The sequence below is a fragment of the Eleutherodactylus coqui genome, chromosome 5, assembly GCF_035609145.1.
Source record: "Eleutherodactylus coqui strain aEleCoq1 chromosome 5, aEleCoq1.hap1, whole genome shotgun sequence".
NCBI classification, from domain to species: domain Eukaryota; kingdom Metazoa; phylum Chordata; class Amphibia; order Anura; family Eleutherodactylidae; genus Eleutherodactylus; species Eleutherodactylus coqui.
The window spans coordinates 166,955,742-166,970,910 of record NC_089841.1 but is presented as its reverse complement, the minus strand read 5'-3'; the positions used below and the strand labels follow the sequence as shown (position 1 = coordinate 166,970,910).

General features: G+C 45.6%; 1 protein-coding gene across 1 annotated transcript in view; it reads right to left on the bottom strand.

The window, feature by feature from the left end:
• Positions 1–15,169, bottom strand: part of SCARF2 (scavenger receptor class F member 2) — a 181,941-nt gene that overhangs the window by 99,320 nt on the left and 67,452 nt on the right. The window contains exon 2 of the mRNA XM_066603670.1: positions 8,750–8,808. Coding sequence (XP_066459767.1) covers positions 8,750–8,808 — 59 coding nt within the window. The remainder of the gene's footprint in view (positions 1–8,749; positions 8,809–15,169) is intronic.

Here is a 15,169-nt window from a genome sequence, read left to right as displayed (position 1 = left end):
TATCGCTGTGCTCGTCCCTGAAGATTCGGGTGCCGTCACGGAGCGGGGAGCTGCAGGGGAGAGCGGGGAGGAACGGAGGGGAGATCTTTCTCTCCCTCTCTCCCGCCCGCTCTCCCCTGCTCCCCGCTGCGACTCACCTGTCAGCCGCAGCGGCACCCGAATCTTCAGGGACGAGCACAGCGATACTCGGATAAAGCACATTACTCGAGCGACTAGTGCTTTTCCGAGTACGCTCGCTCATCTCTAGTCTTAATCTAATGTGCTGGAGCAGGTACTGATGAATACAATGTATTAAACATACAGCTTAAACTAACCTGTGCCTTGCACTATATTCAGCATGAACCTCCTGCTATGTGTACAGGAAAGATGCAAATTACAGTGCAGACTGCAGTAACTTGGACTCATTACATAACAATATCATCAACCTTAGATTTGGCAATTTAACATTAGTGGTTCAGAAAGGAAATTGTCTCACTGATTGACTTGGATCCACTCAGTATCCGGATATTAATGATCTGCCAGAAATGCAATTTGTGGCACAAGATGATGAATCTAATGTGTAACTATTATATGGTAGTATTCAAGTTCCAACTATTTAATTATAAATGAGGCTTCCATTAAGAAATGCCAAATAAATATATGCTGGATTATTTCTACAAAATAGCTTTGCTGATATGCTATATAAATATACTGTGGGGATTCTGAAATGTCAGTACATTGGATAATACAGTGAGAGCTTGGGCAATTGATAAAATCCCTGTTTCATACAGACATACGATACTGTACTCTTATATTGTTGATTTTAGTACTGGACTATCAGAAGAACATAAAACAAAAAGTAATGGATGACTGGATGTGGGTAATGATTAATCTCCTTCTGTTCTACTCCACATATAACTATTGGCTTTTTCAAACTCTCGTAAACCTATGTAACTCTATTAGAAATATCTCTCCTACAACAAATACTACACAGCATAAAAAAGGCATTAAATAGACAATCTTTATTTACATATGAAAAGGAGATTTTTAGAGATGAGCGAACGTACTCGTCCGAGCTTGATACTCGTTCGAGTATTAGCGTGTTCGAGATGCTCGTTACTCGAGACGAGTACCACGTGATGTTCGGGTTACTTTCACTTTCATCTCTGAGACGTTAGCGCGCTTTTCTGGCCAATAGAAAGACAGGGAAGGCATTACAACTTCCCCCTGCGACGTTCAAGCCCTATACCACCCCCCTGCAGTGAGTGGCTGGGGAGATCTGATGTCACCCGATTATAAAAATCGGCCCCTCCCGCGGCTCGCCACAGATTTGTTCTGACATAGAGGAGGGAAAGTGCTGTCTTGTTGGAGCTGCTATAGGGAGAGTGTTAGGAGTATTTTAGGCTTCAAGAACCCCAATGGTCCTTCTTAGGGCCACATCTAACCGTATGCAGTACTGTGGAGGCTGCTTTTTGCAGTGTTGCACATTATTTTTTTTTTGGTATATCGGCCGTGCAGAGCATTGCACCCTGCAGTAATACTCCAGGGCCAGAAGCGCTTAGGCAGGGACAGAAGACATATTGATTGAATATAGGCAGTGGGCCTTTGCAAAAATATTTGGGGGAAAAAAATCTATTTGGGCTGCCTGTGACTGTCCTCAGTGTTCTGGGTCTCTGCTGGGTGTAGTAGTTCTCCAAATTCATACGCAGCCAGCTAAGTGTTACAGCAGGCTTGCGCAAAATTATTTCCTGGCTCTGTCTGGGCTGTGAAATCACCGCTGTATTGCAGTTCACAGTGCAACACTCTGCAGTTCTTTGACATACTCCAGGGCCAGAAGCGCTTAGGCAGGGACAGAAGACATATTGATTGAATATAGGCAGTGGGCCTTTGCAAAAAAATTTAGGGAAAAAAATCTATTTGGGCTGCCTGTCACTGTCCTCAGTGTTCTGGGTTTCTGCTGGGTGTAGTAGTTCTCCAAATTCATACGCAGCCAGCTAAGTGTTACAGCAGGCTTGCGCAAAATTATTTCCTGGCGTTCCGTAAGCGAAGTCAGCCTCCAACCACAGGCCAATAAGCGGCACATTTAATTACAGCGTTCTGTTTCTGTACTACTGGTAATACAGCATGCTGAGGGGTAGGGGTAGGCCTAGAGGACGTGGACGCGGGCGAGGACGCGGAGGCCCAAGTCAGGGTGTGGGCACAGGCCGAGCCAGTGCGGTGGCCAGGGGTTGAGGCAGGGCCAGACCGAATAATCCACCAACTGTTTCCCAAAGCGCCCCCTCGCGCCATGCCACCCTGCAGAGGTCAAGGTGCTCTACGGTGTGGCAGTTTTTCACACAGACGCCTGACGACTGACGAACAGTGGTGTGCAACCTTTGTCGCGCCAAGATCAGCTGGGGAGGCACCACCACCAGCATGTGCAGGCATATGATGGCCAAGCACCCCACAAGGTGGGACGAAGGCCGTTCACCGCCTCCGGTTTACACCACTGCCTCTCCCCCTGTGCCCCAACCTGCCACTGAGATCCAACCCCCTCTGAGGACACAGGCACTACCGTCTCCTGGCCTGCACCCACACCCTCACCTCCGCTGTCCTCGGCCCCATCCAGCAATGTCACTCAGCGCAGCGTCCAGACGTCGCTAGCGCCACTGTTTGAGCGCAAGCGCAAGTACGCCGCCACGCACCCGCACGCTCAAGCGTTAAACGTGCACATTGCCAAATTGATCAGCCTGGAGATGCTGCCGTATAGGCTTGTGGAAACGGAGGCTTTCAAAAGCATGATGGCGGCGGCGGCCCCGCGCTACTCGGTTCCCAGTCGCCACTACTTTTCCCGATGTGCCGTCCCAGCCCTGCACGACCACGTCTCCCGCAACATTGTACGCGCCCTCACCAACGCGGTTACTGCCAAGGTCCACTTAACAACAGACACGTGGACAAGCACAGGCGGGCAGGGCCACTATATCTCCCTGACGGCACATTGGGTGAATTTAGTGGAGGCTGGGACAGAGTCAGAGCCTGGGACCGCTCACGTCCTACCCACCCCCCGAATTGCGTGCCCCAGCTCGGTGGTGGTATCTGCGGTGGTGTATGCTTCCTTCACTAAACCACCCTCCTCCTCCTACGCAACCTCTGTCTCGCAATCAAGATGTGTCAGCAGCAGCACGTCGCCAGCAGTCGGTGTCGCGCGGCATGGCAGCACAGCGGTGGGCAAGCGTCAGCAGGCCGTGCTGAAACTACTCAGCTTAGGATAGAAGAAGCAGACGGCCCACGAACTGCTGCAGGGTCTGACAGAGCAGACCGACCGCTGGCTTGCGCCGCTGAGCCTCCAACCGGGCATGGTCGTGTGTGACAACGGCCGTAACCTGGTGGCGGCTCTGCAGCTCGGCAGCCTCACGCACGTGCCATGCCTGGCCATTGTCTTTAATTTGGTGGTTCAGCGCTTTCTGAAAAGCTACCCACACTTGTCATACCTGCTCGGAAAGGTGCGCCGGGTCAGCGCACATTTCCGCAACTCCAAGACGGACGCTGCCACCCTGCGGACCCTGTAACATCGGTTTCATCTGCCAGTGCACCGATTGCTGTGCGACGTGCCCACACAGTGGAACTCTACGCTCCACATGTTGGCCAGGCTCTATGAGCAGCGTAGAGCTATTGCGGAATACCAACTCCAACATGGGCGGCGTAGTGGGAGTCAGCCTCCTCAATTATTTACAGAAGAGTGGGCCTGGTTGGCAGCCATCTGCCAGGTCCTTGGAAACTTTGAGAAGTCTACCCAGATGCTGAGCGGGGATGCTGCAATCATTAGCGTCACCATTCCTCTGCTATGCCTCTTGAGAAGTTCCCTGCAAAGCATAAAGGCAGACGCTTTGCACTCGGAAACGGAGGCGGGGGAAGACAGTATGTCGCTGGATAGTCAGAGCACCCTCATGTCTATATCTCAGCGCGTTGAGGAGGAGGAGGAGGGGGAAGAGACAGCTTGGCCCACTGCTGAGGGTACACATGCTGCTTGCCTGTCATCCTTTCAGCGTGTATGGCCAGAGGAGGAGGAGGAGGAGGGGAAGGAGCATGAGGAGGAGGGGGAAGAGACAGCTTGGCCCACTGCTTAGGGTACACATGCTGCTTGCCTGTCATCCTTTCAGCGTGTATTGCCAGAGGAGGAGGAGGAGAAGGAGGAGGAGGAGGAGCATTTCCGAGGGCCAGGTAGCAGGGGATGCGCAGAGATCAGGCAGTATGTACAGCGCAGGCAGGGGACCATTCTCCAAGGCCTTTGCCAGCTTTCTGGCTCCCCAGCAAGACTGTGTCACCGGTCCCCAGTCAAGGCTGAGTTGGCGGGAGCACTGTAAAAGGATGGTGAGGGAGTACGTAGCCGATCGCACGACCGTCCTCGGTGACGCCTCTGCCCCCTACAACTACTGGGTGTTGAAGCTGGACATGTGGCCTGAACTCGCGCTGTATGCCCTGGAGGTGCTTGCTTGTCCTGCGGCTAGCGTCTTGTCAGAGAGTGTGTTTAGTGTGGCTGGGGGAATCATCACGGATAAGCGTACCCACCAGTCAACCGACAGTGCCGACAGGCTTACACTCATCAAGATGAACAAAGCCTGGATTTCCCCAGACTTCTCTTCTCCACCAGCGGACAGCAGCGATACCTAAACAATACGTAGGCTGCACCCGCGGATGGAAGCATCGTTCTCTATCACCATCCAAAACGGGGACCTTTTTGCTTCATCAATCCGTGTATAATATTCCTCCTCCTCCTCCTGCTCCTCCTCCTGAAACCTCACATAATCACGCCGAACGGGCAATTTTTCTTAGGCCCACAAGGCTCAGTCATATAATTTTTCTAAACAATTTTTATACGTTTCAATGCTCATTAAAGCATTGAAACTTTCACCTGAACCAATTTTTATTTTAACTGGGCTGCCTCCAGGCCTAGTTACCAATTAAGCCACATTAACCAAAGCGATTAATGGGTTTCACCTGCCCTCTTGGTTGGGCATGGGCAATTTTTCTGAGGTACATTAGTACTGTTGGTACACCAATTTTTGGGGGCCCTCGCCTACAGTGTAATCAAATTAATTTTTAGCCCACCTGCATTACAGCTGACGTTACATCAGCTGTGTTGGGCACTGCAATGGGATATATTTATGTACCGCCGGTGGGTTCCAGGGAGCCACCCATGCTGTGGGTCCACAGGGAGTTGTAACTGCATGTGTCCACTTCTAAAGAACCCCAGTCTGACTGGGGCATGCAGTGTGGGCCGAAGCCCACCTGCATTAAACATGACATTACCTCAGCTGTGATAGGCAATGCAATGGGATATATTTATGTACCGCCGGTGGGTTCCTGGCACCCACCCATGCTGTGGGTCCACAGGGAGTTGTAACTGCATGTGTCCACTTCTAAAGAACCCCGGTCTGACTGGGACATGCAGTGTGGGCCGAAGCCCACCTGAATTAAACATGACATTACCTCAGCTGTGATGGGCAATGCAATAGGATATATTTATGTACCGCCGGTGGGTTCCAGGGAGCCACCCATGCTGTGGGTCCACAGGGAGTTGTAACTGCATGTGTCCACTTCTAAAGAACCCCAGTCTGACTGGGGCATGCAGTGTGGGCCGAAGCCCACCTGCATTAAACATGACATTACCTCCGCTGTGCTGGGCACTGCAATGGGATATATTTATGTACCGCCGGTGGGTTCCAGGGAGCCACCCATGCTGTGGGTCCACAGGGAGTTGTAACTGCATGTGTCCACTTCTAAAGAACCCCAGTCTGACTGGGGCATGCAGTGTGGGCCGAAGCCCACCTGCATTAAACATGATATTACCTCAGCTGTGATGGGCAATGCAATGGATATATTTATGTACCGCCGGTGGCTTCCTGGCACTCACTCATGCTGTCGGTCCACAGGGACTTCACAATAGGGAGTTGTACCTGCCTGTGTCTATGAATTAAAAACCCCGGTCAGGTTGGGGCATGCAGTGTGGGCCGAAGCCCACCTGCATTTAATCTGACATTAGCTCTGCTGTCCAGGGCACTGCAATGGGATACATTTATGTACAGCCGGTGGGTTCCAGGGAGCCACCCATGCTGTGGGTGCACACAGAATTCCCATTGCGGAGTTGTACCTGCCTGTGACTATTTATAAAAAAACGCGGTCTGACTGGGGCATGCAGACACCTTGACAGAATGAATAGTGTGTGGCACATAGGTTCCCCATTGCTATGCCCACGTGTGCAGCTCCAGATGGAGGTGGAACAGGATTGGATTTCTCATTGCTTCTGTACAGCATTGTGGACTATCGCCCCGCCCCTTTTAAAGAGGGTCGCTGCCTAGGCGTGCCAACCCTCTGCAGTGTGTGCCTGCTTTTCCTCTGGCAGACACACTTATAAATAGACATGAGGGTGGCGTGGCATGAGGGCAGCTGAAGGCTGGGCAGGGACAGTTTGGTGTGCGCTGTGGACACTGGGTCGTGGGGGGGGGGGGGGGTGGGCAGCATGTAACCCAGGAGAAGTGGCAGCGGAGTGTCATGCAGGCAGTGATTGTGCTTTGTTGGAGGTAGTGTGGTGCTTAGCTAAGGTATGCATTGCTAATGAGGGCTTTTCAGAAGTAAAAGTTGTTGGGAGGGGGGGGGGGGCACTCTTGCCGCTATTGTGGCTTAATAGTGGGACCTGTGAACTTGAGATGCAGCCCAACATGTAGCCCCTCGCCTGCCCTATCCGTTGCTGTGTCGTTCCCATCACTTTCTTGAATTGCCTAGATTTTCACAAATGAAAACCTTAGCGAGCATCGGCGATATACAAAAATGCTCGGGTCGCCCATTGACTTCAATGGGGTTCGTTACTCGAAACGAACCCTCGAGCATCGCGAAAAGTTCGTCTCGAGTAACGAGCACCCGAGCATTTTGGTGCTCGCTCATCTCTAGAGATTTTAAAAAACGATCAAAACAAATGAGCGGAAAACACAAAAGAAGTAGATATCACGTCGCTAAATGTTACAAATGCATTGCATATACTGGCAAAATAAACTCAATTTTCATGTTTTTAGGGAATTCCTGTCTCTAGAGCTCAAGGGAACTGCAATGAGGGTGGTGTGCACAAATCTTCTCATTGGGCTGTCGGAGAGGAGAGTTTTTTAAATCAACTCTGGTTCTTTGGCTGAAAATTCGATCTCTGTGATTGTTATATTAATAACATGATGATTTGGCAAGGGACTGCATGCAAACTTGTTTATTTATGGAAGCTTTAATACAAAAGATTGGAATGTTAAACTAATGTACAAGTGTGGACATGCTAACATGGAAGTTTTTGGATATTGTCTTTGGGGCTGATACAGATTGCTGCCTGCATTCTGATTTGCACAGGAAGAACATAGCAGTGAATCCACTAATGCATGTTAGTTCTTTCCATCTGAGACATCTGATTAATAGTATTCCCAATGAGCAATTCCTGAGGGAGGGAATATGTTCAGAAAAATATCTCTGTGATAAAAAAGCTCTTGATTTAAAACAATGATTTAGGCCTCATGTCCACGGGGAAAATCAGGCCCGCTACGGATTCTCCATGGAGAATCTGCAGCGGGTCCCTCCTGCCCCGCGGACATGAGGCATTAAATCAGAATAAACTTACCCGCAGCGGACCATGCAGGTCTTCTCTTCTTCGCGGCCGGATCTTCTTTCTTCGGCCCGGTGGATGTGCTCGGCACGCCGCAGCATGCCGCGCGCATGCGCCGGGCACATCCGCCGGGCCGAAGAAAGAAGATCGTGCCGCGAAGGAAGGAAGATCTGCATCGCCCGGAGCAGGTGAGTTTAATTCAGGCGCGGGTCTTCTGCGGATCCGGACAGCTTCCATAGGCTTCAATAGAAGCCTGCGGGAGCCGCCCCCGCGGGAGACCTGCACCTAAATGGAGCATGTCCATTATTTTTCATGGTCCAGGATTTTTGTAATTCACTTTTATTGACCATCCGCGGATATTTATCTACCTGGGGTGGTCAATGTATCCCTATGGGGTGCGGATCCGCGTGTGGGTGATCCGCTGTGGATTTAAAATCTTCTTTTCCCTGTGGACATGAGGCCTTAAATAAATGGCCCTTTTACAGTGGACGAGTGTCGGACAAAAAATGCCCGACACTTGTGCCATGTAGAAGGGAAGAGTGTCAGGCATTGTTGGGCATTAAAAAAGAACTTAGACAAGCTTATTGAAATGGTGTGCAAATAAGCGTACTCACTGCATACTTGCACTTCAATGGCTTCTTGAATTGTGTAATACGCCCCAACACACTCATGTGAGCCAACCCATTGAAATCAATGGGTTCTATTCACTTTGTATTACACACACAAGACATCTCGGTCATTGAAGACTGTTACAAAGGGAAGTACAATCCGAATATGATGGGCGACTCTTGATGGTTCTTACAAAGGGAAAGTAATGGTTCTTACAGGAGGAAGTCAAGATCCAAGCGTCATTTTCCACCAAAAACAGTAGAATAGTAATATTATGGCACGTCCAAGCTGTTATCTTAAAAAAAGGGAATGATTCGTAATGAAAGTGAGATGTGCTAGCTAGCTGTTATTCAATTTTACGAGTGCCATCAGCATGTTTTAATTTTACAGAAACATATCAATTACGTTGGGTTCATTGTGAGGGTCAGGTACTACGACTCACTTATACCCACTAACCGTACTCTTCTGCTTATTTCAATACTTTTTCTAGTTTTCAGAACATCACCTGAATTACATTTTCTAGTACACCAATATATTTATGCTCACCATTTGGACACTCTTCTCCCAGCTGTTTCCAGCCTGCGCAGCAGACAAAATTTGAACCACTACAAAGAAAGAAACAACAAAGACTGTAAAAAAAACTGTAACATATACACTTTCTTGTGCAATATTAAAGAAGACAAGCTTATAGCACTGAGTGTGAAATTAAAGTTGGACATTTCATGCTTAAATGGACTATCTCCCCAATTTATTTATTAATTGAAACCAGATAGAGAAACATAGAATACTTAATCTGTTTTAATTTTCTAATTGTAGAATTTTGTATTCCGTTTTCTGTATGACTATTGAGGAGGCCATCTTGCCTGAGTTTCATTTAACAACATTTAGAAGATATGCTTTAGAGCAGTCTACATCCCAAATTACAAAAAAGTTGGGACGCTGTGTAAAATGTAAATAAATGTAAAGAAAAAAAGAAAGAACACATTGATTTGGAAATTTCATCTAACCATATTTTAGTCACAATAGAACACATATCTGAAGTTGAAAGTGATACATTTTTCTATTTCATTTTTAAAAAATTAACTCATTTAGGACCTGATGGCGGCAACACATGTCATAAAAGTTGGGAGAGGGTAACAAAATGCTGGAAAAGTAAGTGGTACTAATGAAAAACAGCTGCTGGGTCAATTCTCTACTAAGTCATATAACTGTGTATAAAATAAGTATGTTAGAGAAACAGAATCTCTCTGAAGCAATGATGGTAAGAGATTCACCAATCTGGGAGAAACTCCATCTAAAATTTGTGGAAAAATTTAAGAACGGTATTCATCAATGTAAAATTGTGAAGGCTTTGAATATCCCATCATCTACAATACATAATATCTTCAAAAGATTCATAGAATCTTCATGGAGAAATTCATGTGCACAAGAGACAAGGCTGACAGTAAATATTGGTTCCTCAGGCAGAACTGCATTAAAAACAAGCTTGATTCTGTAGAGAAATTCATGGTTTAGGAATGCTTTCAGAAATAATTGTCAAAACACAGTTCACTATGTAATCCACAAATGCAGGTTAAAGCTGTATTATGTAAAGAAGAGGCCACATATTGACACAATCCAGAAACGCTGGCATCTTCTCTGGGCCAAAGTTCATTTAACATGGACTGAGGCAAAAATGGAAATCTGTTCTGCGGTCAGATGAATCAAAATTTGAAATTCTTTTTGGAAACCACAGACGCTGAGTCCTGTGGACTCAAGATGAGAGAAACCATGCAGGTAGTTATCAGTGCACAGTTCCTAAGCCTGCATTTTTGATGGTATGGTAGTTGCATTAGTTCATATGGCATGAGCAGTTTACACATCTTGAAAGACACTATCAATGGTGAACAGTATATAAAAGTTTTAGAACAACATATGCTCCCATCAAGACAACATCAGGGAAGATCTTGCACATTTCAGCAAGGCACTGCTAAACCACATCCATCCCAACAGCATGACTTCACAAAAAACGAGTCCAGGTGCTGAACTGGCTTGCCGGCAGTCCAGACCTTTCACCAATAGAAAACATTTGGTGTATTATGAAACAAAAAATCTAGCAAAAGATGACCCAGGACTGTTGAGTAGCTAGAATCATACATCAAACAAGAATGGGACAAAGATCCTACCCCAAAACTCCAGCAATTGGTCTCCTAACTTCCCAGATGTTTACAGACTGCTGTAAAAAGAAGAGAGGATGCTACACAATGGTAGACATGGCCCTATTCCACTTTTTGAGATGTGTCGCTGCCATCAATTTCTAAATTAGGTAAATTTTTAAAAATGAAATAGAAAAATGTTTCACTTTCAACTTCTGATGTGTTCTATGTTCTACTATGTACAAAATATAGTTATATGGGATTTCCAAATCATTGCATTCTTTTTTCTATACATATATTTACATTTTACACAGCGTCCCAACTTTTTTGGAATTGGGATTGTACATATAGGGGTCTACCTTTCAGTGTAATCCTGCCTGTGATGTTAGTTAGTTAGTAACTGCTGCAACTTTTTTTTACATATTATGACATAACAGACTACTATATAGCTCTGTGGTCAGTGTTAAAAACGCAGGATTTTAGGTTTCTAAATAAAAATGTTGAGAAAAATCAACAAAAAATGTGATCTATAAAATAAGTCATTTTTTGATGGCACATTCCCTTTAAGGAGTTACCACTTAGCACCCTCTTTAATATTGCTAGTAGGAGACCTGGCCATCTATGTGACTTCCTCACATATAAATTGCCATCAAGTAGTAGGGAACAGAAATCAGAGTCATGGTTTTTAGAATTTTTAGGGTGTGGACAATAATGGATTTGGCATTAATATAGGACATTACAGTAAAGCCCTACGTGATACTACTTCTAGCCCTTCACCCTTTATGACTCATGTCGAATTCAACCCCAGCAATGCCACTGCCTCTAGCTACACTTTGGAAGTAGAATGGTGGTATTCGGGGTGTGGTTTGCTGGGTTTTCCTGGTGGGTCCTTTAGTTTAGCTTGTCATTTTGCAGAGTTTACAATAAGTGTTCTATATTTTAGAGCTTCTTAAACCAATTGTATTTTAATTTAGAAGATATTTTTATTTAACTTCCTTGCTTACCATGCTTCCTTGCTCTCAGTTTGTTTTTACAGCTTGAGCTCTGAAAACATGAATTCTGATACATAGTGGATATAGTGTAATTTATTTGGAAGTGTTTCCCTGGTAGACATTCAGTCTCCTGATACCAGTTGGACCACATCTGAATGTCATTGCACATCAAATCACTGATGTTGGCCAGGTGCATCCCTTCTAGGTCAGTGTTTCCTGCATTATGGGAATACTTCCACCAAGATAACCTACCAGCTCAAGAACCGTAGTGTATGACTGACTATGAGATTTGCATTATATATATTGTTATTTCTTAGCTCTTCTTATGATACATGGAAGAGAACTCTGTATCCATTTAGTTTTTCAAACCTGCCAAGCATCTTTCCAATTGTAAGAAAATAGTGCTCCTGGCAACTGCGCAATTCAGAGTCTATTGATCCCAAATTCTAAAGAATTATTGGTGTGTGAACCAGCTGCAGCAATCCTTCCAAGTACTGAGCTGTATATTTGTAAAATGCTAAGGGTGTTGTAGAAAGAAATAACTTTTTATACACAATGAGGTTGCAAACATGAGCAGAATGTTGATTTTTGGAGAAAGTTCCATTTAATGTAAGTCAAGAAACAACATACAAGCATGCATGCGGTACCAATAGAACTGCCTGATTATCATAGGGACAGATCTACAGAGAATATGGAACTATCTACCAAAATGTCAGTGACACTTCCATTATTCAATCTTCTCTGCTTTATAGTAATTTACAGCATAAAATCATTTCTTCACAGGATAGAGGATAATTTGCTGATGAAAAGAAGTCTCACCACCGATCCCAAAAATGGGAGTCCAATATCCCCCGTCCTCTTCACTGCTGGGTTACTGCACCCCCCGCAGTAAAGAGGAGTGTGAATAAAGTGCAGGTTGCAAAAGTGCACTAGGTGCTCCATTCACTTTCAATGGCACCCACTTGGCTATTTCCATCAGCCCCATTGAAATGAACATAGCACCGACCACGCTGCTTGGCCAGTGCTTCATTTACAGTGACGTCAGTGCGAGGGAAGAAGTGACTCCTGCAGTGACTGGAAGAGTGAGACACAGGAGTCCTGTTCTCAAGTGTGGCCGGGTTCTCAGCAGTGAGACCCCCACCAATCAGCAAGTTATTTCCTATTCTTTTGACAAGGAATCATTTCTATAAAGTGTACCTTACGACTTTACATTTGCAGTAAATCTCTAATGTATTGCTATTAACAGAATAGGTACCATCAGAAGTGAAGAGTGTGAAAATGGGGCAAGAGTCTAGGGGAATTGCTAGTCAAATTCCCTGCGGCTTCTCTGCAAGCTTTCAGCAGCCTAGAGACCATAGGAAGCTACAGGCATAGATCTGTAGGAAACGTTATATAGCTTGATTAATAATATCCAAGACAGCCGCAGGAAATCTGAATTTCTTTGACGACCCACCTTTGAAACAATATAATAGGAAATTCTATTTTTGAGCAGTTCCTCTATGTTTTAAAGCCTTGCTTTCATGAGTCATGCGGACTTTAGACAATAGCCTGTAACATTGGGATGAAGGAACAACTAGTACTCCTCAATGCTCTATTCAGCAAAACACCAATAAGACGTTCTTTACACGCGCTTTGTGTGGCAGGAGTTTTTACCCAGAAATACGCATATAAAAACCAGAGGTCTTTTTTAATGATATACACTTATAAAAGGAGCTTGGGAGCTTTTTTTAAGTCATACATTTTTTTTTATTTCTCAAATATCGTTTTATAGAGAAAAAAAACATGCAGAAATCTATCAACACAAAAATTGCAACACTTAAAAAGAAATTCAAGGCGACAGACCCATAGGTATACGATAGAAGGCACTTCGACAGCCCTGGTAACTCTTTGGTCATACATTTTCCTGCCATTTTCCATGTCCTGTAGAGAAGCTTATGCTACGTCTGCAGCTATAGAACTACAGCTTGCTGCTACCGCAAAAGAGATGCAGCTGATCCAAAAAATGAATGATAGGCAAAAAAAGCCACATAAAAATGCACTAATTGTAGCTTTAACTTCCCTATTGACTTGCAGCTAACATCCTAAAAAAGGGGGCAAAAAAATCAGGTGAAATGTTGCATGAAACCACTCACAGGGTCTATTCACACAATGTGGTCAAATCATGAGATTTTTAATGTGTGAAGACACACTAACGCCATTTACCCCCAAAGCCCCTGATGCTGGGAGCTGTGCAGCAGTTATCCTTAACAGCCACTTATTTTACCTTTTATGTGTATTTTATAGTTTCTCTTGTGGCTAACTATATCAGCAGCACAAATCGGGAACATTCATACATAGCGGAAACGGTGCGGATTATAGATGAGCGAGCGTACTCATTAAGGCAAAATAATTGAGCGAGTATTGCCATTTTCAAGTACATGCCCGCTCGTGCCAAAAGATTCGGGGCCTGTGGGGGGGCGGGAGGGCGGCGGGGGAAAGCGGGGAGGAACGGGGGGAAGATCTCTCTCCCCCCCCCCCCGCTCCCCCCTGCTCACCCCCGCCAGCCCCCAAATCTTTTCTCACGAGCAGGCATGTACTCGAAAATGGCAATACTCGCTCGAGTATTTTGACTTAATGAGTACGCTCGCTCATCTTTAGTGCTGATTCTGTCCTGCCACTACTCTCACCGCGCAATCAGTAGCCCCTCATTGCAGTGCACAGAGCAGCTCTCAGGGCTTAGTCAGACGAGCGGAAATCCGCACATTTTTCCAAGCGGAAAAAAAAATGCACTGCGTTCGTGGGAAAAAAATTGCACCTACAAAAAAAAGAACATATGAGTGGCAATGGACGCGGTCATGCAAATTTTTTTCCGCACACAGTGCGTTTTTTACCCTGCGTGGAAAAGCGCATGAATTTCTGCTCGTCTAACCAAGGCCTTACCGGACAAACGCTTCTAAGCACTGAATGAAAATGGCTTAATTCCGCCAGCAAATGCGCAATGAGACTTCGCTGTGATGGATTAGGGTGCAGATTTGCCATGCGGAATTCAGAAAAATTCAGCCCATGTGAAAGTTTGCCTACTGAAAGAATTGTAACAAACTTTCAGCTGTGAGAATTTTTATGTTTACAGAGATCTTGAAAATAAAGATGAATTGAAAATAAAGTATATTAGAAATTTACATATTAGAGAATCAGTTGATATTGCCGCGCAAAGATAGAAGCGGTCGCTTATTAAAAATGAATGGGCAAACCATGTTACTCCAGTGGCTCTCCACTGTGGCACATAAACATACCCCACCATGACATTTACTGTGCTTCCTGAAAATAAGACCCTGTCCTATATTAATTTTTGCCCCAAAAGAGGCGCTAGGTCTTATTTTCGTGGGATGTCTTATTATACTTACCTAGCAGGCTTGGTCCAGGTCTCTTTCACTGCTCTCTGGAGCTCCAATGCGCTGAGCCGTGGCATTGATTAGCCAATTCATAAATCCCGCCTCCACAATGCAATGAGATTGGTTCTTCGACCACTGCTCAGCCAATCATTGCAGCTCTCGATGAACCAATCACAGCCATCGCATTGGTTCATTGAGCGCTACATTGGTTTGCTGAGCAGTGCTCAAGAACCAATCAGAGCCATCACTTACTGTAGGTAGGATTTATGAATCCTATAACCAGGAAGTGATCTTCTATGGGCAGCCAAGGACTGGAAGAAGCACGTCAGAGCTTTGGAGAGCAGCCGAAGGGACCTGAACCGAGTCTGCTAGATAATGTATTCCTTTTTTTCTTATGTAGTGCAGCTAGGGCTTATTTTTGGGGTGTGGCTTATATTTCAAGCCTCCGGAAAATCCTGAAAAATCAGG